At 35.7% G+C, this 24302-nt stretch overlaps 1 protein-coding gene and 1 long non-coding RNA gene across 2 annotated transcripts in view; both read right to left on the bottom strand.

Annotated features, from left to right (window-relative positions):
- LOC127833589 (importin subunit alpha-4-like) overlaps positions 1-24302 on the bottom strand; it is a 35649-nt gene that overhangs the window by 10711 nt on the left and 636 nt on the right. Inside the window, exons 2-11 of the mRNA XM_052358934.1 lie at positions 15692-15736; positions 14824-14990; positions 13401-13496; positions 12736-12833; positions 8518-8604; positions 7482-7696; positions 6943-7074; positions 6307-6435; positions 2170-2274; positions 1789-1860 (exon numbers count right to left, since the gene is read on the bottom strand). Coding sequence (XP_052214894.1) covers positions 1789-1860; positions 2170-2274; positions 6307-6435; positions 6943-7074; positions 7482-7696; positions 8518-8604; positions 12736-12833; positions 13401-13496; positions 14824-14990; positions 15692-15736 — 1146 coding nt within the window. The remainder of the gene's footprint in view (positions 1-1788; positions 1861-2169; positions 2275-6306; positions 6436-6942; positions 7075-7481; positions 7697-8517; positions 8605-12735; positions 12834-13400; positions 13497-14823; positions 14991-15691; positions 15737-24302) is intronic.
- Positions 22204-24156, bottom strand: LOC127833591 (uncharacterized). The gene is made up of 3 exons (XR_008027498.1): positions 24053-24156; positions 23479-23701; positions 22204-23092 (listed from the first exon to the last, which is right to left on the bottom strand). It is a non-coding gene; the product is annotated as an uncharacterized LOC127833591 (long non-coding RNA).

The following is a 24302-nucleotide window of genomic DNA, read 5'->3' as shown; positions in this document are numbered from 1 at the left end:
CTTAGATCTAGGATCATCCAGGAAACTCATTCCAGACTGGTTATGATCAATTTCAACCAAACTCAGCAGGAAATCTTTTCAGACTGGTTATGATCAATTTCAACCAAACTCAGCAGGAAACCTTTTCAGACTAGTTATGATCAATTTCAACCAAACTCAGCTGGAAACTCATTCCAGACTGGTTATGATCAATTTTAACCAAACTCAGCTGGAAACTCATTCCAGACTGGTTATGATCAATTTTAACCAAACTCAGCAGGAAACTCATTCCAGACTGGTTATGATCAATTTTAACCAAACTCAGCAGGAAATTGATTCCAGACAGGTTATGATCAATTTCAACCAAACGCAGTATTGAATTGTTTTGATGTATGGTTAATCTATTACAAGTAGCAGAGACTACTTACAGAAAAATGAAACCCAACAACATGCTCTTGATTAACCAGTCCTTAAATGAAGCAATAATACTTACAGCAGAATGAAACCCACCACCATGATCTTGACCTATCTTTCCCTAAATTAAGCAATAATGGTAACAGACAGATCCACAGCCAATTGCTGGTAGAGGTATTCACGCATGCAAAAGGCAATTCACAGTTGGACAAATAAACATTATGATTATTGTTATCAAAAAAATGTTTTTAGATTATCAAATGTCTCAATATTTGAGGGTGAGATTCACTGGTTACCCAACTTCTTCTACACGGCATTTCATTTCTAATTATAAATTTATTGAAAAAAAAGAAGAAATTCACATATTTTAATTTAGATAACCTTCCTTTTATCCAATATACACAAGATATTTGTCCAACAGTGTACTGCTTTATTTTAAAAAACATGTGAAATTAACTTATTAATAATTCAGCCAATTATGATTACACATTTAGTTATGTGATTTAAAGATTAACTACACCACAACCACATCATGCAGAGGAGAGGGACATTACAAATTCTCAATAAAGATGAGACAGTTAAGATAGAAGCATTTCAGTTGCTAATGATTAATTTGTTTTTTAAAGCAACAAGAAAGTGACTTATGCTGGTATACAATAATGCTAATGGTAAGGCTGTTAAATGTAAATACACTAAAAACATCCGTAAATTAATTAATAAGGACAATTTAGATTAATTAGTTTATGCATTAGGTTTACATATGCAAATGTTAGTTATAAGAATGCAGAATGGTACAAAGCAGGTTCAAATAAAATGGTAATTGCTGTTGAAAAGGCATATTGACAGCGTATGGGTTACACACAACTAAATTACACAGAACACACAAGGGTGTGATTTTGGAACAACCTCAGACAAAAATACACTCCCCTTCCCTAACAGGCTTCATCACCTTCATGCTTCTGAAGATCCAACACAGTAAAGAACATGTAAAAACAAGAGATGTGTTTGTCAGAAACACAATGCCCCCTACTGCGCCGCTTCATTTATTTTTAATTTTTTATCATGTGGCAGGTACAGATAATTATCTCTCTTTAAAGCTTATGACTTCCCTTGGATTTGTTTTTTTTTACCTTTGACATTGAAGGATGACATTGACCTTTCACCACTCAAAATGTGCAGCTCCATGAGATACACATGCATGCCAAATATCAAGTTGCTATCTTCAATATTGCAAAAGTTATGGCCGACATTAAAGTTTTCGGACGGACGGACGGACAGACAGTGCAAATGCTATATGCCACCCTACCGGGGGCATAACAATTGAAATAAAAGGGACAAAATCAGAAGAAGAAATCAACCCTCTGAGGTTGGCTGGGCATGATGTGAAACACTCACCTGTTCCTTCTTGCCACTGATGGTCAGGTTACTTATTGCCCATGCAGCCTCTTTCTGGGTCTGGAAATCACCCTGGAAACCAAACAAATACAGCTTGTAGAGGTTAATATATAACAAAAAAAACTTTGAATAAAACAAAAATATATAATCACTCAGCTGTTTACAACATTCTTAACATTTAAAACACATCAGGAAAGCACAACTACGCTGTTTAAATAGTCCATCATCCGTCCTGTTCATTAATGACAAAAAACTGCCAAACAGTCATGGAATGTGAGCCAAAATATATATTATTGAAAGGAAATTTGTCCGTTAGGTTCATTAAACTGACAGTTTTCCGGAAATTATCAAATTATCAAGCCCAGACTCTGCTTGTGTTACCTTTGATAGATGGTGGATGATGAGAGGTACGAGGCCTGCGTCTATCACATACTGGACCTGGGTCATGTTGCCAGCGGTGATGTTGGACAGGAACCACACCGCCTCCTGAAACACAGGGGGAGATGCATGCAAATCTGATGTATGTAATTACCATGGCAGCAAACACTGGGGGAGATGCATGCCACACTGATGTATGTAATTACCATAACAGCATCAGATAAAATAAGCCTCGCTCTGGGAAAATGGAGTTTAATGCATATGCATAGTGGTGCCACAGATTAGCCTGGGGTGGTATTCCAGAAACATCTTAAGTCATTTCTTAAATATTTTCACTGAAGTTAAAAATTACAATGTTTTGTATTTCTTTACTCAATACAGACATGCATGTTTGTTAAGTATTCCTCAAGTAACATTGACATAATGATGTTATTTTGATGTAATTTTCGATGCCTTACTATTGCAGTATGAAATGAAACACTTAAGAAAAATTCCCAATTTAAGGATAAAAATAAAATTTAACTTAAGATGCTTCTGGAATACCACCCCTGGGCAGTCTGCTCAGGCTAATCAGGACGATACTTCCTGCCATAACTGGATTTTGTGTAGAAGAGACTTTCTTTCAACTTTTCATTCCATTAAAGGGGAAAAAGTCATCACTGATAAGCGTGTACAGGCCACACAGGCTAATCTAGGATGACACTTAACGCACATGAATTGAACACCATTTTCCATGACCCGGACCCAAACTATCCCAGACTCTGGTTCACCATTGCTAGCACAACTACACATTCTTATGCCAGAAAATGACGACTGCACAAAATAATGCATAGGTACAGGGAGAATGGCCATAGAAAGATTTCAATACCAATACCCACGCAAGCTATAAAGCTGAGCCGGTAATAGATCCTTGGCTTGGAGTCCAGCAATCAACTTAGCAAACTGGTCTGATATCATAATAGTTTCACATTTAACCCTTGAGATATTTCAAATGTGAATGTTCTTCTATTGGTGGACCTTACACATTTTGAATTCCTCATCATAATCTGTATTTTTAACCAAATCTAAAAGACTATTAAATTCCCAGGTTTTTTCCGCTCCATTTTGGGAAAACGCCACACTAGAATTTTGGGAATTTCGCGTCGTGAAAACCCTATTTTGGGAAAAAAAAATAATCGCAAAATTGGCTCAATTGGGAAAGATTATCGCATTTACATAGTGTTTCTTATATTTTAAAGAAACCGTTAACTGGTAAATAACGACTATTTTGATAACTTATTAAAATTTTACAAAATATTATGAACATGTGTGATAAGTGCACGTTTTTTAATCTGAATTTGGGGAAAAGGCCTGGCCTTTTTTGAGGTGAAAAGAATTGCGCGAAGCGCCAGATTTTGAGGAAAATAAGGAAAGTCTTAAATAATCATTTAACATATTTTATTGTTTTTAAAAACAAATTCAAGGCAACAGATAATTAAATTATGCAATACTTTCTATTTTCTACACTGGATCAGGTTAACTTATATATTTAAAGGTTAAAAAAAAAAAAAAAAAAAAAAAAAAAAAATTTTTTTTTTTGGAATTGGGAATTTTTTTTTTCAATTAGGAAAAAAACAACCAGATTTGCATTGGGAATGGGGCCGAATTTCGGACCCGTGGCATAGGGCGGAAAAAGCCTGATTCCTATAATTTGCCCTTCTCGAATATATACAGAAATTGAAAATTTAAGTTGTTCATTTATTGTGTCACATAATTATTCTTTTTTTTTTTTTTTTTTTTTTTTTTTTTACATAATTTCACATAATTATTCTTAGCTACTGATCAAAATGCTGTTGATGATTTTCCCCAAATATTCAATATTTAACACCTCAAACAAGTAACAGAAAGCCAAGCGCATATTTAAATGCTTTTAAATAAAGTCAGAAACCAGCGGCATCATCCAGTTTCTGAAAGAAACGAGAGCCAGCCGGGCAATTGGGACAAACTGACCCCATCTTCCCAGGACTTCCAGTTGTCATCATCAGCCCCTAAATACAGGGCTTCAACTGCACTTCATGTTCATTCAGGTTGCTCCTTACAAGGGCCACTCTGGCCTGGGAAGATGGGACCACACGTAGGACACCACAACATTCTCTCAATCAATCATTCACTCATTAAATGATAATATTATGGAAATCTTTACAGCTTTATAAAGAATCATTCATTCAACATTCATACACATAAAAAAGACAAGGACATTGTCCCAATTGCCTTTTCATCATGTTCTTTTTATCATTATTAAATTGCATTCAGCCTGTTTTGTTGAATTAGTTCTGAACATCAGATACTTGTATGAGTACTTCTTGACCTATTTTCTTTATCAGGTTGCACAACTTTTGAATTATTTATATATCGACGAGCAGTAGGCAGCATAATGAACATCATGGTTGCAACCACAGCAAGTTGTGAGACCGTACTATCATGCATTTACAATATTAATATGATCCCTTCGCAGTCAACCATGTTTATCATAATCACAGACATGGTGAAATACCGTCACAATTTACAGGTCAGACTGGCCTACCAGGAGAAAAAATTCACAGGCCAGTTGAATTTTTCACAGGCCTCAATTTTAAGTTTTTGACCAGGGAGTGCATAGAGCCATTAGTCTCGACTAGCAAAGTAAACTTACAAAAGGGCAAACATTTAAGCATGAAAGCTTGATTTGGGGAAGTAAATTAAGCATGTTAGTTTCAGTTTGTGGATATATTTACGCTTTAACCATAAACATATATATATTTGAGTGTTGACGATGTATTTAGCAAAGAGAAATTAATATAGTAAATAAGTTTACCTTTAAATATCCATTTCACTAACATGCCATTACAGTAAACTGTATAGAGTGGCAAACATAATATAGCAGAATATGCACATGAATCTGATTAAACACAGATCCACTTACATATAAATCGAATCATGTTTGTCTTTTTCTTCGCATTTTCGAACCAAAATCTCGAAACTGTTAGATGTATTTTTCTTCGCGAGTATACTGCATTCCAATTTTCAAACACTCATATGTGACATTCAGTACAAACATTTCCAAATAAAAGGAGGTTTATTTGTATCTAAAACGTATGCTCCATTGTAGAATGACACGCGCTTTTCCTTAATCCATACTACATGTAATAATATGACGTCCATCGTTAATTTGATTGTTATTTGTTCTTTTCGCTGAGCATCGTTATTTCTTGTTATTGTCCGCCATCTTGGATCACGTTAACAACATGTGTGCAACGAACATAAACTCGTATTTGTCCGGCTACTTTCGCGAACCAATAGTTAAGTATGCTGTCGTTCGGCGAGACGCTCCGTTAACGTTTTGAATCACTTTGGGAATTAACCAATGCAGTTTGTTACAAATTTTGTCCGGAAATATCATGAGTCGGTAATCACGAAATAATGTTGTTGTAGAAACTGCAAGAGGGTTAAACTCTTTTGAAGCAAAAATCGCCGGCCAGTAAGGCCGACGATTTCGCATTTCACCGTCGGCCTTTTTGAATTTTCGTCGGCCATGGCGGACAGGCTTTTGCCATGTCTGTATTCACGCCCTCCCTGTCCAGCTGCATATCTGACCACTTACAGAGTATAATACAAATACTAGTAACCATCAAACATACTGCGTGCTTATGACCCATGTATGTACAACAAACAGTGCTTGATATAAGTGCAAACATCTCGGTGCAGCACCCTACTGCCCCTTACAAGTGAATTTCAATTGTTACTCCACAAAATCAACATACTTAATTTATTATTTTACGCCAACAAACTATCATGTTTGCTGAAATAATGACGTTGTTACGTCATGAAAACAATGTCATTTCACAGAATAACAGTGAAAATAATCGATAATTGCCACTGATAATTTTCACTGTTTGAAACAGTGAATTACCCTTTTCAATTCACTGTTATTTCTCTTTAAACCACCAGAAAGCATAAAATAAATAAATATAATAAATGCTATATTGAAAAATATGCCACAGAAATAATATGACGATGCGGGCTCAAGTGCCCTTTGACAACTTAGCACCTTGCCCTTCTCAAATCATAGCTGGACCACTACCACATACCGTTACATTGTTAATCCACATATTTATCACATACCTTGTTAATCTTCTCCTTGGTGTGATACAGCAGTGCAGGCATGTGTGAGAGGGCGTCACAGTTGAGGACCACCTGAGTCTGATCGTCAGTGCCTGTCACTATGTTACCAACGGCGCGCAACGCAGCCGTCTGAAATCAACATGTGCGCATGATTAGCCCTTTATGACTGAGTAAAGCGATTGATAATCAATAATTCACCAAATCCTACAAATTTTATTTCTATTTTTTGCTTACAAATGATTATTTTTGCTGAAATCATGACACCATAACGTCAAGACAACAACGTTATTCACAGTATAACAGTGATAATTATTAATAATTTTGACTGTTAATTTCCACTGTTTAAAAAGTGAATTATCAGTTTTAATTCACTGATATTTCTCTGAAAACTCCTGAAAACCATGAAATGAAGCCCATTCTTGCTATAATACAATTTTGACCGTTTCATTTCTAAGCCTAAGATACTGATGAGAAGCAAACAGTGTAAAACCGGAACAGCCAGCGAGTTACTCGCAGGCTGTTGAGTTACTCGCAGGCTGTTGAGTTACTCGCAGGCTGTTCTGGTTTTATGATGGTTATAAATGCCATTTTCACTTTCAATCATGAAAGTTTACACCCACATAACAGGCAAGTTACCTGCACTTTAACGTCTGAGTGGCTAAGTAGTGGCACCAGGAAGGGTACGATACCGGAGTCAATCACCATCTGTATCTGCTCATTACCCCCGTCTGTGAGATAGGACAGGGCCCACACCGTGTCCACAAGGATCTGCAGGCACAACATGGGACAATTGCACAAAAATTGATGTCAAGCTTCAAGGACAAAAATGCTAGCATACCAACAAACCAACTTAGTAACTCGAGTATGCCCCCCTTCAGACTTGTGTATTGGGAATATATTATTGTTATCAAAAGTTACTGGGCATTTAGTGTCCTAGATTAGCCTGGGAAGTCAACATAGGCTCATCAGAGACAACACTTTCTGCCTTATCTGGATTATTGCTTAAAAGAGACTTCCTTTAAACAAAAGAACTCTATAAAAATGGAAAGTGTCGTCCATTATTAGCCCGTGCAAACTGCACAGGCTAATCTTTGACGACACTTAACACACATGCATTAAGCCCAGTTTTCCCACAACTTGGCTCATATTCATATTGTAATCAGAATGTCACTTACATTTATATCTGTATGGTTGATGAGCACACAAAGTGCGGGCAGGATCTCCTTGATGGTATCCACGGGCGGAGGGGGCTCCTTGTTTCGGCACAGGTTCACTATCACCCAGGCAACGTTACGCAGGAAGGCCAGGGGGATTGTGGGATTGATGAAAGACAGCAGGGGCTGGACGGCCCCTAAACTGATGACGTAATCTCTACACTGAGGGCCATCACCTGGAAAATCAAGCGGCTTTTAAATAAAATCAAGGAGCACAGCTTTGCACAATGTTTCCATTTATGAACGTCTTTTCAAATCAATTCTTCAGATTTGTCAGGTACACTAGGTCAAGGGAGAAAACCATAATACATGATTAACAGAGACTCTGTGCTTTAAAAGCACAATTCATCCTATATATTCAGCTGTTGTCTTTTAATCATTAAGCCCACAACAAGTCCTAACAACAAATATTATCTTTTGCTTTAAAATAAAAAAAAATGGGTTATTTTGATATTTAGTAATTTTTAACAGTATTTCAGTGATATTGTGGTAGTAAGTTAGAAAACTCACACTTTCCTGGTACACCAGTATTTAGAGAATAAACTTTGTCCAGTAACTGACATGTGCTCTTATTCAGAGATCAAGGAAGAATAACCATCAATATATTTTAATTACCAATCCAAATGCAAGTATTGTCGCCCAGTCAGGAATGGAATCCACTGTGCTCGGATTTGAAGTACAGAACTCTAGTCCAGCACTCTACCAACTCAACTAGCCGGTGTGATCCACATAAACCCTTTACCACTCAGATGCGTATTTTCACACATTTGTAGTCCCTTAGAAAGTTAAATTTGATTAAAGGCCTTTCTTACTAGATCCAAGTTTTAAAGGTTTCAGTTCCAACCCTTAGATACTGATGAGCAGCAAACAGCATCAAACCTTAACAGACTGGGAGTTACTTGCAGGCTATTCTGGTTTTATGCTGTTTGCACATAGCTATTTTTATTTTGCTTCTAAGTGGGAAAGAGTTAATAAAGAGTCTACCAAAATGTCTCACCTATGATATTGCCAAGGGCCCATACTGCTTGCTCTTGTACATTCTGCTGTGGTGAGTTCAGTAAACGCAGAAAATGTGGAACCGCACCTGCAGAATACCACATGTGAACATGTGAAGTTTCTAAATCATACAGAACTTTCACCAAATAATTCATGTTTTTTTCCCAGTAAAATCTAACAATAACTTTCAAATATATGACAAAAACTACAAGAATAAATTTATATCTGAAACAATGACCAATACAAAGGAGACAGCTATATTCCATGCTTTCACTTTTTCAGTTCGATGAAAATCCGTAATTGAGAAGAGAGGATTGGACCAGACTGAGGTCTACCAGGGTTTCTGATATTGAGTGATATGGACGATCTGGCATATTTTATTTTGCATTGCATTCATCAGAAATTGCAACTAGAAAGACCAACAAGAGGGCCATCAGGCCATAAGGCGCTCACCTGAAAGCCAAAGGAATTAGACTATTCTGAAAACAAGGGACAAAATTGTCACAAAACCAGGTTTTCATTGTGAAAAAAAATCTGATAAAGGGAGAAAACTCAAACTGAACTTTTGAAATGACCAAAAAAAATTAACCCCCTTTGTAAGTTTTTTTTTTTTTTTTAAATCTATTTTTAGTCATGGCGACCTTGACATTGGAGATATTGACGTGATTCTTTCGTGGGACACACCGTCCCATGATGGTGAACAAATGTGCCAAATGATTTTAAAATCTCACAATGAATGACATAGTTATGGCCAGGACAAGCTCATTTATGGCCATTTTTGACCTTTGAACTCAAAGTGTGACCTTGACCTTGGAGATATCGACGTAATTATTTCGCGCGACACACCGTCCAATGATGGTGAACAAATGTGCCAAATGATTTTAAAATCTGACGATGAACGACATAGTTATGGCTCGGACAAGCTCATTTATGGCCATTTTTGACCTTTGAACTCAAAGTGTGACCTTGACCTTGGAGATATCGACGTAATTATTTCGCGCGACACACCGTCCAATGATGGTGAACAAATGTGCCAAATGATTTTAAAATCTGACAATGAACGACATAGTTATGGCCCGGACAAGCTTATTCCGCCAGCCCGCCAGCCAGCCAGCCAGCCCGCCCGCATTCGCCAATCTAATAACCAGTTTTTTCCTTCGGAAAACCTGGTTAAAAATGCAAGCTGATTCATGAAGATTATTTTGGACCAAAAAAGTGACTTTTAACATGTTTTTTTTATATTTGACCTTGTGATCTAGTTTTTGAGCTCATATGACCCAGCTTCAATCTCTGGCAAAATTTCATTGGGACAAATGTTCTGACCAAGTTTCATGAAGATTGGCCAATAAATGTGGCTAATATAGTGTCAACAAGTTTTCACTAAAGCCATATAAGGACAAATGCCCCCCCCCCCCCCCCTGGCGGCCATGTTTTTCAACAAACCATAACCAGGGTTCGACATTAACTTTTTTTACAGCCAGACCACCGGACCAGCTCCTCTTAAAATGTACTAGCCCGAATCTGATGTCTACTAGACCATAAATGGCATAGCAAATAAACAGAATTGTGTCGTGTAACTGTTCAATCAGGTTTATCAGAAAATAATTAGTGAACACAAGAAAGTTATTTGATGCACAGAGTAAAAAATAATATAAAACTATTTAACAACATAAATTGTTTGTTGTAATTTCACTGTTTATCACCAGTTAAACAAATGATGTCTGTACAGCAGGTGACATTTATTAAACGTTATCAAATTCTAGCCTCCTTGACCACTGTGCTCCATGCTACCACAGCTCCAAGGCCCTTTTCCATCATAATCTGTGTCAGTTTTACCGTCGGATTCTTCTTTATTAAATTATTTGTCAGACGAAAATCCAATCTTGAACAAAGCCATTCTTAAAATTACATTCTCTCGTCTGCTACGCCAAAAAGTTTACATTGACGATACTGATTTTCGATAGAATCGTAAAAACATGATGTTCTACGACACTGCAGAAAATCATTAACTCTTTCAGTGCTGGAACCGAATTTTGAAGGTCTTTGCAAACAGTTTGGATCCAGATGAGACGCCACAGAACGTGGCGTCTCATCTGGATCCAAACTGTTTGCTATTCTGATAGTATTCATTGAAAAAAATTGAAGAAAATGCTAATTTTAGAAATTCAGCAGACAACATTTTAGCAGACTACAAATTTCCCAGCATGCAAAGGGTTAATATTCATGACAACTTTACCAATGGAAACAAGCTATTTCTGCGGGAAGCTCTCCTTCGCGTCTAAAAATAGCGATGAATCATGTGAATGCTCCGTGTTTATTTATATACGCTAGTTTTGTTCTGATGTAAATAATGGATACAATAGTTATTTTACACATTTAGTGAAAAAGGTTTTCAGTTAGTTATAGTTATATGAATCAGTATAGATTTTGTATGTACGACCAGTCAGACAAGCTAGCCCACAGTTTTACTAGCCCGACCACCGATCTTACTAGACAATGTCTGTCGGACGTGCCTTAGTGTCGAACCCTGATAACCATTTTCAAACTCACTCAAGCTATTGTTAGAACAAATGTTCATATCAAGTTTCATAAAGATTGGATAATAAATGTGACTTCTAGTGTTAAAAAGGTTTTGTAGTAAATAGCCATTTAAGGAAAAATGCCACGCCCCCTTGCGGCCATGTTTTTCAACTGATCTCAACCATTTTTGAACTTAGCCCAGATATTATAAGTTCAAATATTCTGACTAAGTTTCATGAGAATTGGAGCACAAATGTGACTTCTAGAGTGTTAACAAGGTTTTACCATACAGTAAAGCCATATAAGGAAAACTGCCCCGCCCCATGGCGGCCATGTTTTTCATTCAACTGAAACCATTTTGAACTCGTCCAAGATATTATTGGGACACATGTTTGGACCAAGTTTCATGAAGATTGGACTAAAAATGTGACTTCTAGAGTGTTAACAAGGTTTTACTATAGCCATATAAGGAAAACTGCCACGCCCCCTGGCGGCCATGTTTTTCAACCAACCGGAACCATTTTCGAACTCGTCCAAAATATTATTGGCACACATGTTCTGACAAAGTTTCATGAAGATTGGACTAAAAATGTGACTTCTAGAGTGTTAACAAGGTTTTACTATAGCCATATAAGGAAAACTGCCAAGCCCCCTGGCGGCCATGTTTTCAACCAACCGGAACCATTTTCAAACTCGTCCAAGATATTATTGGGACACATGTTCTGACAAAGTTTTATGAAGATCAGACAATAAATGTGACTTCTAGAGTGTTAACAAGGTTTTACTATAGCAAACTGCCACGCCCCCTAGCGGCCATGTTTTTCCATCAACCGGAACCATTTTCGAACTCGGCCAAGATATTATTGGGACACATGTTCTGAGTAAGTTTCATAAAGATTGGACAATAAATGTGGCCTCTAGAGTGTTAACAAGGTAAATGTTGACGACGCACGACGCACAACGCACGACGGACAAAAGGCGATCACAATAGCTCACCATGAGCATGTTGTGCTCAGGTGAGCTAAAAAGAAAGTACATTTAGTTAGGACTTGGGAAGGGGGCCCTGCCCTTTATCAATGTTGGGGATCCAGACACTTAAATGGAGGCTCAAACCTTTGACCTTGAAGTAGGACCTCGACCTTGAGCCTGCATGACTGCCTCTACCTTCTGCGCATCACCTAATGACTTTAACATTTTAGATTATTTTTTTTTAACACTTTAATAGATATAGTAGATATGGACAGGATGCATAAAAAAGGCTAAAACTTTTTGCCTTTAAATACGACCTTGACCTTGAGTCTGCATGACTGACTCATGCCTACTGCACAGAGTCGCAATGCTGGTTTCATAATAATCGTTCAAAAGTGACAAGAGATATGGAGCTGACATGAAAATGAAGGCTCAAACCTTTGACCTTGTCCATATTGTACTTATCATTTCAGGCAAGTTTCGTGTGATCTGCCAAAGGGTATAGGAGACATGGAGATGGCAGGAAAGTGTTAGGCCTGACTGATGGAATGAGGGACGGACAAAGGACATTCCTACACATCTTTGTCGCAGGGGGGTTAATAACTACAGGGTATATTTGAATGAGGATTAATTTATGACTGCATAAAATTCAGAATAATGAAACAAACTTACCCCATGGCTAAGTTATGTGGTACATTTTTTTCGAAAACACAAATAAAAGGAAACTAACCTGCATCCACCACAGCTCTAGTCTGGGCAGAATTACCGGAGGCAATATTAGTCAGGGCCCAGGCTGCTTCAAACTGGAGAGAGGGACGAGTTGGGTCACTGAAATACAAGGGTTTACATGGTTACTGGGTTTGATTACTGCCTCTTCATACATGTATGTTCTAATCAGTTTGACACTAATTGGCTCCCAATAAATCTCAAAACCAAGGCCCCAGTTAAGTCTTATGGTAGTATAGAGGCAAAAAAATAAATTAATACACGTGAACATGCGGTCATTAGTTTCAGACAGGCAGCTAATTTGATCAAATCGTCACTGATTGGTATCCAAGTCAACACAAAGGCCCTTATTAATGGCAATATTAGCAATTAAATAAAAGGGAAAAACAAGCTAATTTGCTTTTAAAATCGCATGGTGATGGAATAAAAAAGCCCCGCCTTGCTGATTTACTCTTGTCAATGTTAATATACTATATAAGTCATTACGAAAAGTCCTAATTATGACATTTAAAAGTTAACTTGCTCAGCTGAGCAGACACAATAGTTTTACAGCTTTGCCATAAGCTTTTGTGGAAAAAAATCAAAATAATGAAATAATGTCACTGCAAACTAAATGCTAAATAATTATGTTAAAAGTCTCTTTAAGTTTTTTTAGTGCCATTATCTTACTCATCCTCCTTCGAAAGACAATCCACCAAGATTGGAAGAATACCAGAGGCAATCAAGTCATCTATGGGTGGGTTTCTATCACTGGAGAGGAGTTTCCTGAAAATGGTGAGTAACGTTAGAATACTCAAACGATCACAATAATATAAAAGCTAAATTATTAATAGAAAATCATTTGCTTTAGTCATTCTTTACCACTGTTAACTACTTTAATATCAGTCAAATGCAAACATAAGTGTAATTATTTTGTCCCTAAAAACATAATTGGAGAGTTACAGCAAGTATAAAACTTGTAAATTGTGTTTTTGTACTGCATTCAAATAATAATAAACATTCAACATGAGCAACCTATTATTTTACATGTAATATAGGGAAATGTTCACTTTCATGAGAACTTCATTTAGCATTCACAGGTTGGAATCACTTCTGAACCAACACACAAAACAATTGCGTTAAGAAAAGTTTTGACATGGAAAGATCTTTTGAGGTCATACGACTGAAGTGCCTGAGACATTGATTTCATTTATTAAAGACAAGGGCTGTTTGTAAAACATGCATGCCCCCCATATCATATGGGCTGTCCGTTGTAGTGGCAGCCATTGTGTGAATACGATTTTTGTCACTGTGACCTTGACCTTTGACCTAGTGACCTGAAAATCAATAGGGGTCATCTGCGATCACGATCAATGTACCTATAAAGTGTCATGATCCTAGGCAAAAGCGTTCTTGAGTTATCATCCGAAAATCATTTTACTATTTCGGGTCACCGTGACCTTGACCTTTGACCTTGTGACCTCAAAATCAATAGGGGTCATCTGCAAGTCATGATCAATCTACCTATGAAGTTTCATGATCCTAGGCGTATGCGTTCTTGAGTTATCATCAGAAAACCATTTTACTATTTCGGGTCACCGTGACCTTGACCTTTGACATACTGACCTCAAAATCAATAAGGGTCATCTGCGAGTCAAGATCAATCTACCCATGAAGTTTCATGATCCTAGGCGTATGCGTTCTTGAGTTATCATCCGGAAACCATTTTACTATTTCGGGTCACCGTGACCTTGACCTTTGACCTAGTGACCTCAAAATCTATTGGGGTCATCTGCAAGTCATGATCAATCTACCCATGAAGTTTCATGATCCTAGGCGTATGCGTTCTTGAGTTATCATTCAAAAACTATTTTACTATTTCTGGTCACCGTGACCTTGACCTTTGACCTAGTGACCTCAAAATCAATAGGGGTCATCTGCGAGTCATGATCAATGTACCTATGAAGTTTCATGATCCTAGGCCCAAGCATTCTTGAGTTATCGTCTGACAACCACCTGGTGGACGGACCGACCGACAGACCGACCAACCGACATGAGCAAAGCAATATACCCCCTCTTCTTCGAAGGGGGGCATAATAAACAAACAACATACCTGGCAGCTTGAACAGCTAACAGCAGCACAGCTGGCTCGGTACTTTGAGCGTTCTGTACTATAGTTTCCAATGATTGCGCAGTTGGTTTCTCACACTCATCGCTGTCTGTGCTGTCAGCAGCTAGTGGCACATTGCGCCTCTTCAGCATAGTTTCATCCCGTTTACTCTGTGAAATTTCCAAAAGACTGATTTACGACGTACATAGTCCAGCCTCGCAAAGAGTCTGTGAGTCAACACTAGGCCAGTAAAATTGCGCAAGGTCAAGGACAAAATTCCTGAACAATAGACCTACAGGCCTGTAAACTATTCAGGTAAAGTACCAATATCTTTTTGACTGGCCAGTAAACTGGTTTTAAGGTTAGTGATATTTATGAAATGTTCACACCTTGCAGCCAATCGTATTGAGACTTCAGCGGAAGCCAGGTTTCTTTTCCTCCTTTTGCAATGGCCCTATAAAGGCCACTTCCCCCAAGAGAAAGGCCCCTTCCACAAAAAGTATTTCTTTTAAACAATACAACTTTCCCTAAGTTTCTAGCTTACTTATAGAAACTGTTTCCCCTTTCTCAGTTTTGTCAATTATTTTTTCTTCAATATAGAAGGCCAGACCCTTCCCCAAATCAAGAATAAAAGCCCTTGGAGGCTGCATACTGGTATATAAGTTAAGCATATGTATGCAACATACCGGCAGTTTATATAAAGTTCAGTTCACATACTCTTTCCATGAAATTTGACAAAACATAAATATGAGGCAATAGTTTAAGAAGTTGCTACAGTGATAATTCCTTAAACAAAGTCTAGTGTTTTAATAATATCTAAATGTATTTTTTGCATAATTGACTTATTCCTTAAAATTGAATATATATTTACCTTTCTCAATTCCACCGTGACTTCCGTTCGTCTTCTTCGCATTTCCTGTAAATAAAAAAATGCAAATATCACATGTGATACAAAACTTTGGATTGGTGGTAAAGGTTAACAATATAATAAAGGACCACATGCTATAATGAATTTACTTTCCTGTTGGTGAAGCAGAAAGCATTATTTTATGCAGATGTGCATGTTCATGTGATAAATGGTGTTTAATCAATACAATGAATTATTAGGATAACAGAGATATATTGTTTCATATTTGTATATTTTGTAGATATATCCTACTGTCAAAAGTGTATCGAGCGGTTAAGGAAACACGAAACAAAATTTCTGAATTAATGCAAACAATGCAACAATAAACCATTTGCCTTCAAAGGTTTATTTAATTCCTGTTAATCAAAGAGTTTGAAATACAATTATACTTTTTTTTTTCCTCATTTTGGACGAGTTTGAATTTGTTTTCAAGTGTCGTTATGTTAGTGAAACTAAATACTTGGAGCGCATGCCTGTGACGTCACCATGAAAGACCTAGTTCTTAATGTTAACAAAATGATCAATATCAGGAGATGCTAGATATGAGGGAATCGTACAAATCGTTTAAGATTTTCTCTTATAAATGTTGTTTCATTAGATACATAATCACAAAACAATGGTAGTTCTTCTTTAATGCTCTGAGCTTTTAAGAGTACATACATACACACAGCTCAGCATTCTTCTTGATAAAACGAAATTCCATGTAAAAAAATATGTCTCACATATGTCTCACCTGTCATCATTTATATCAATTATCGAGTAATTTGTGGAGAAATACTCAATACAAAAACTCAACACAAAAACTGTTATCAAACCGAAAGCCGAAGTTTTGAATTGGCTATTCTTACATGTACGTAGGTTCCAGAGAAAGTCGGTGTATTATGATTGGTTGATTAGATATGAGATCTATCTCACGGAGGATTCCGGAGATAATCGATAGTACTTTCGGTTCCGAATACTGGGCTTTTACCATAGCAAAAACTTACACATTTCATGAACTGTTGAAGTGTTTGAAACTTTGAATTCATATCATTATTATGCGAGCACTAGCTGAAATAATTCGCGTTCAGAATAAATCTGAACGCTGAAACTCCGGTCTGTAAAAACCATAACGAAAAATAAATACCATACTATTATGGGAATTACAGTATTTACAAGTGTATATATCTAAACTCTACTCGTTGTTTGACAAATATAAACTAAGATCACAAAAATTACCTGTATTTCATTCGAAATCATAGATATTGAACGATCATTTTCTCAAAGGCAACCATTTTGGCATTGTTGTTGTTCTTATTTCGTACCATGGCTATTTTGTACCTTTTACTTTTGGGGTATTTTGTTACTGTCGATTTTAATATTCTGAGTTGTAATAGTTATAATTATTCTTTTGCTTCTTTTCCTTCATATGATTATTATTTCCAATTTCATTTCTTACTGTTTTGTGCATGTTGCACACTTTTTTTGTTCAAACTCAGTTACAAACATAGTTGAATTTAACCTCCACCAAGGGAGATAACATGAACCTTTACTATACGGCCTAAAGAAAAATAAGCCTTTTTTCAGTGAGGCCAGAGTTTGAAGGCATGTTTAAGAAAAGTTTCTTTTTACAATCATAGTTCTGATTCTGTTTTTATTTCAATAGGTTTTACTCTTTCTGTGTTGAAAATATCAGATAAATCGGCCAACTCGTTTGGAAATTATGAAACTTTAAAGTTGCCTAAACTTGCAAAAAACTGCCATTTTAGCGTGACATTTATTTTTTGGTAAATCAGAAATGCATGTTAAAAGATTTTAGTATCATATTAAAGGGATCTTTTCACGCTTTGGTAAATTGACAAAATTGAAAAAAGTTGTTTCAGATTCGTAAGTTTTCGTTTTAATTATGATATTTGTGAGGAAACAGTAATACTGAACATTAACCATGCTCTAATATAGCCATTATATGCATCTTTTGACGATTTTAAAACCTAAAAATTATAAAGCGTTGCAACGCGAAACGATTGAATAATTTGGAGAGTTCTGTTTTTGTCGTTAAATTTTGTGAAACTACGAAGATTGCTTATATAAGGTATAAAATACGTCAAGAATGTGTACTCGGCGGAATAGCTCAGTAGGCTAAAGCGTTTTTACTTCAGGACTCTGGCAGGACTCCAGGGGTCACTGGTTCGAAACCTGCTCCAGGCAATGTTCTTTTCCTTTTTTTATTTTTTTTTCTTGATTTTTTACTGGAGCTTTTATGATCCAATGTTTACATTTATCAATATAAAGCATTTAATGAATAAGTTAAAAAATGCCAAAATCTGTGAAAAGGCCCCTTTAAATTATTTTTGTATTTATACTGTAATAGGACTCTCTGTCTTTCTAAGAAAATCATTGTCAAGAAAAAAAACAAGCATTTTCTAATTTTACGAGTTTTTTAAAAACATACTCAATTGAGGCCAAAAGAGCATTTTCATACCTTTATTATATATTGCATGAAATAAACAATACAGACAACTTTAAATGTATGTAACCTATCTATTTCACTAGACATAAGGCACCATCTAATGATGGTATCCTAACCTTTGTCATTGTATTTCCTGTAATCTTGAGATTTGTGTCCTAAAATGCACCAAATTTGTCCCAACAGTCACGGTTTGACGGTGTGTCACTTCTGATGCTCACTGTTTGACAACCATAGCAGATTTCTATGAAAAAGCTATCTTAACTTATTCTTAAGACAGGGGTTTTTTTCCACTTTTTGGGAAGATAGCCCATGGCTTTGGAATTGGGAATTTTATCGGCATTTTCATGAAATTGGGAAAATAAATTCATTAGCCTTTTTTTCCACATGAAAAGTCCACTGATTAGGGAAATACTAAATTTGATAAAACCCTTTATAATCATTCAAATTAAAAGAACAAAATCATATAATACTTTGTCAGATGTAATTGAATTAAAATTGAGATAAAATACACATTAGACATCTTTAAAAAAAAAAAAAAAAAAAAAAAAAAAATTTTTTTTTTTTTTTTTTTTTTTTTGGAAATTGGGAATTTTTTGCCACATTTTGGGAAAAAAGTATACTTTTTGGGATTGGGAACATAGCCGAATTTCGGCTATAAAATCGGGCCAAAAAAAACCCTGTAAGAGCCTAACAGAGGTGAACATATTTCAGTCAAACTTATATGCTAACAAGTATCAACTGTACATTGCCTGGAATATGTGTCCCAACAGTCACGGTTTTTGTCCCAACAGTCACGGCTGTTAAAAGTGCCTCTATTTCTGCTTTAACATCACCCTCAATATAAGCATGCATGTCATTGTCTTCATTGAACAGCCATTGAGAAAATAAGACTGGTGTTTGACCTTTCAGGTTTATCAATTCATCATACTAACTATAGAAACATTTTGCCCAACAGTCACGGCTAATTTACTATACACAGACAACGAAATGTTAATGGACCCCAAATGTAATACTCTGTGGTCAACATGATTCCCAAACCTCTGTTATTGTATTTTGTTATATTGCAGTGTAAAATATGCATAAATACACACAAATAATGGTCTTAATGCAATGGAACATGTCCCAACAGTCACATTTATATATTTAATTAATTCTTAAAAATATTTACACTAACCCGTTAAATATTTCAAAAGAAATTAATTTTCTTACTGCTTTGGTTTTCATCTGGCATAAAATGATTAAAAATATAGATCTACTAGATAGATTTGATTAAATAATGAATTATAAAATGGAAATAAATTAAGTAGGAAGTGCAACATAACATTGCGTTTTTATACTTATTTTTCAAAAACTAAAATACAAGATTACTGTCCTTTTGCCAAATAGAACAGTATATTGTGTAAATGTATAAACAAGAAAGAATTCTCCTCCATTACACTAAAATATAATACTTCATATGTAACTTTTCATTTTTGTCCCAACAGTCACGGTTTTAGTGATTAAATTCGTGACATCATATATAAAAAACTACACAAGATAAGTTGGTCAAATTTTAAACATTGATTTTAATGCCATGGTATTAAATGACAAACATGTTTGTGTACAGAATAGTCCTCGATTCTTCTTTAAATAAAACTTACCATGTTCAAGACTCTTTTTACACTACCTTTAGACCCTTATTTTATCAATTATTTTCATGTAAGGATGTTTATCATGCACAAAGTAGAAATAGTTTTCATTCTCTATATCCCAACACTCATAAAATGGTTAGATAATAATATACATGTCTCTTTTATTCCTATATTTTGTTATATTTTTTTGTACATTTTTTACGTTTTTTTTTCTGTCAGTCATGGTTATTTTTTTCATACTGAATGAAAAGATTTCCTTGAAACATTAACTATTTCATAAATTTTGAAGTTTCGGCAAATAGAAACATCTATATTATTTCGACTTGTAAGAACTTTAATTTTTTACAAAATGTCACGCTTATTTAGCTTTAGGCCATACAAGGATTATATTGGATGAAACAAACTGGAAAAATAGTTTATTAACAGGTAAATTTCGATATATTTTGCTCAATATATACTATTTAGGCAACGTTCTTTCATAATCAGAGCTCGACACTAACGGTGGTCCGTTGACCCGGGGTCAGTAAAAAATAGGGAGGACCAGTGAAACTAGAAATTCGTTGATCCGTCGGACCAGTTAAAAATCCTGGCCAGTTTATTGTGAAATACTGGTGGAAAGCCGTTTTAATCAATAAAACAACTTTATATGTTCATAATAAACCGATAATTTCATCATTATTTTATGGGCCGACTCAAGACAGGGATAAAAATAGCAACATATTGGAAATTCCAATTTTTTTCTAGATGCCCGGATAACAAAAACCTGTTGTTGGATCAAAAAATCGATTTGCGTTCCACAAATGTCTCTGGACTTTGCCGTGATCGATACACAAATTAACATAACATTCAAAGCGTTTGGATCGAGAAATGAACAAAATGGTATTAATTATTTTGAAAAAGAGGCAATAATCAGCATCTAATCGATCTTAGTACCATCAGAAGATACTTTATTTACCGTGCGAATTTACACTGGAGGGCCCCGAATAATGTTTTGATATTGCCGAAGAGTAAACATGCGTATTTTCAAGATTACAAGTTATCGCAATGTGGAATTTCATTCCGGGGTTGGTTGAACCTCCGCCTAAAAAACCTAAAACTAATGAAGAGAAGCTTGAAATTTAGGTAAAATAACATACAAAAATTGTCGGACCACTTTATATCTTGCAGGACCAGTAATTTCTGAAAGCTGGTGGTCCTTTGGGACAGTAGGTACAGAAGTTAGTGTCAAGCCCTGATAATAGTCACAAATATGGGTGTATTTAAATTCAGGAGTGATGCAGGGGTTTTTCTGCCTATTTTCGGAAAAGGAGTCTGACCAAATTGGGAATTTTTAATCGACAAAATTGGTCATTTTGGGAATTTTTGCTTCGATGAAACGGCTCATTTGGGAAAAAATTGTGAATTAATCATGCTTAAATAATTCAGTGGTTTAACAACTAAATTTGTTTTTATTTGGTTATTTTGTCTTCTTTATGTAAACAGATGCAATATTGGGCATGTTCAACGTTAATTCAATTACTGCAGTTTTGTTTTTCAGTTACAGTTACACTCTGTGATAAGAACTGAACAGTCAAAACCTTATAGCAAATATTTTTGACCAAAACAAACAACACTGGTTAGTCACACAAGTTATAAGACACTTCATTCTTAAAAAAAAATAAAAAATAAAATATTTTTTTTTTTTTTTGGAAATTGGGATTTTTTATTAGAATTTCGGTTTGGGATCGGGTTCGTTTGCTTTGGGAGTGCCTCCGTTGTCCGGAGGCGGCAGACAGTGCTGAAAAACCCTTTTGATGCGACCGAAATTCGTGTCATAACTCTCGCTATTTAAAAGATAGAGTGGACTATTGACGCCAAGAGTCTGCCATAGCAAAAATCATCAAAAGACTCTATGGCGGCAATTTATATTGACTATGCGAGCACAAGATATAAAGTAAGTTGTTTTAATTTGCGCATTCCTGATATATAATATACAGTCCACTCGCCGATAACGGGCCAGTATACAGAAAACGCATGAATGTAAATAAATCAAGCACAACTAGAGACTGTAATAACTATCACATTGAATGATATTTCATCTGCATTTAACCTGCACACGATTTCATCTTTGTGTTTGGAACTTACAGATTTTGCTGCCTGTATTTGTTTACATGTGCTTCCGCCATTAGCGGGCTAGTTTTGTCAATAACGAGTCACGTGATGTATAGATTGTGGGGGTTTTCTCAAAGTCGATTTTACCTGTCAAAACAGTCAAAAAGTAAACAGTGATTGTCATTGCCATCATGTAAGAATTAAATACTAATATAATGGTATCTAAAGAAAGATTCTGGGCATAATTATTAAGACAAAACTAATGAAATATTATGCTTGTTTATTTAAACAGATATATAATGTCAATAAAATATTCAAAGGTCAACAAAATATAGGTCTGTATAGATACATATATTTATATACCGAGATCAAAGATTACTACTTGTATTCAATAGAAAAAATACCAAAACAAAGCGACTGAAATTAACATTTTAAATGCTTAGCTTAATCAATACTGACTAGATTAAACAGAGATCACACATATCTATATCCTGAGGTCAAAGATTACTTCTTGTAATCAACATACAAAATAAAAGAAATAATACAAAATTAAAGAAATAAGTGATTGGAACTTACATTATTTGCCAATCAAAACTTACCAGGTAATCAACAGAGATCAAAGATTACTGCTTGTAATTTAAAACACATGCAAAGAAATACTCGGAGTAGCTACAGCAGAACAAGTTCCATGGCCGTCCCTTCAGGGATACTTTTGAGCAGTTCTGAAAGTTTATTATATTGTGCCTCAATATCAGAATGTGTGATAATGTAATTACATGGAAGCACTACACCCCCTCCTTCTTCCTTTAGTGCAGGCCAAGGAGGAAAGCTTGGGACAGGTTCTCCAGTCACCACTGCTACAATGCGTCCACTCTCCATTAAAGGCCGGAAGAATCCTGCCAAATTTCTTGGGACATGGCCAATGGGTAGACCGGCCACATCTCGAAGTTTTAGCTGCCTCTTTTCATCCGTAATAAGTGAATGCATATGGTCTGGAAAAGTATCTAATTCTGGTAACCATACCAAACTGGCACACTCATCATGAATGTTAGTGTATTCTGGCTGGACTAGTAACTGAGTAGGGGGTGTGGTATTGGGTGGTCTTATTTGGAAAAAATGGTATCCCTTAATAACAGAGTTTCTTAATACCATTTCCTTTTTTGTTGGTGCCAAAACCATGGAATCATCTGGTTTCTGTAATGAAATGGACAAATTTATAGAGCAAACCATACATACAATATTATGCATATTTAAATAGTTGTTATGACAGTGCACTAATACAAGTTATTAAAATATGTACATGGCTAGCCACTTGTACTTTTGATATTTTACATGTAATATTTTAGTATGGTTTAATTATTCTTACTTTAGTGCATAACTATTATATGTTTTCTAAAGAGAATGAAATATAGTCAATGGCATGTATGAATTTGTGTTTTATAATTATCATGTCTAATTTTAATGTACTTTCATTTTGAAAACATGATTATCTCTTCGAAAGTATCTGGACAGTTGATTTTTTTTTAATCAGCCATCATTTTATTATCACTAACTATAGATTATGATGGACTGCTTATTACTTCTAAACGCAATCTGGACAGGTGAAAGGCTCATCTTCATCCACACGTTCCGTTAGGCAACCTGCATGTACCCATCCGTCACATTGGTCGCACTGTATCCATAGTTGATTTTCACCACAATATGAGCCCCAGTATAGACTTGGGGGGGGGGAATAATAACATTCAATTCATATCAAGAGGTTTGAAACAAACATTCCTATTTTGAGCTTTCCATCTCATGGACCTACAAGACACAAGAAACTTTATTTAACTTTTTTTATAAACAATTAACAATAGCTATCAAAGCCTTTTACAGTTTAAACAATGTGTAATTTGCAATAAAATGTGTCTATGAAAGTCATATATGCCAGAAAATGTCAAAATGTAACGTTGTGAAATCTATATGAAATGCAGAACAGCTCTAATAAGTAGTGTTCAACCTACATTCTGTAATTCAAACATTTGTGAGACGACCCCTCACCTGATGAAACTGACGATTCGCTAAGGGCAAAATTAGGTCAATTTACTTTCATGTCAGCAGGCCATTAAACAAGCAACTGATCAGGGAAATAATATGATGGAGGAAAGTGCATACCTTGACCCTGCTTTTAAGCAACAATTTTATTGTTTGCTGAAAATCACCGCCAGGAAACACGAGGTGAACTTCGGCCTTTCAATTTAAAACGAGGCTCTGAATCTGGATCAAAAAGACGCAGTGTTTGCATTTCATCTACGAAGATCAATACACGTTAATTGACAACAACCATTTTTAGTCTTCAAAAGTCAAAATGAAAGACCTCAACGACTGATGCATTATGATTTTAAAAAGCATGCATTAAACAAAA

The sequence above is a fragment of the Dreissena polymorpha genome, chromosome 6, assembly GCF_020536995.1.
Source record: "Dreissena polymorpha isolate Duluth1 chromosome 6, UMN_Dpol_1.0, whole genome shotgun sequence".
In the NCBI taxonomy this organism is placed as follows: domain Eukaryota; kingdom Metazoa; phylum Mollusca; class Bivalvia; order Myida; family Dreissenidae; genus Dreissena; species Dreissena polymorpha.
The sequence above is the reverse complement of the archived record's forward strand: the minus strand, read 5'-3'. Positions and strand labels throughout refer to the sequence as shown.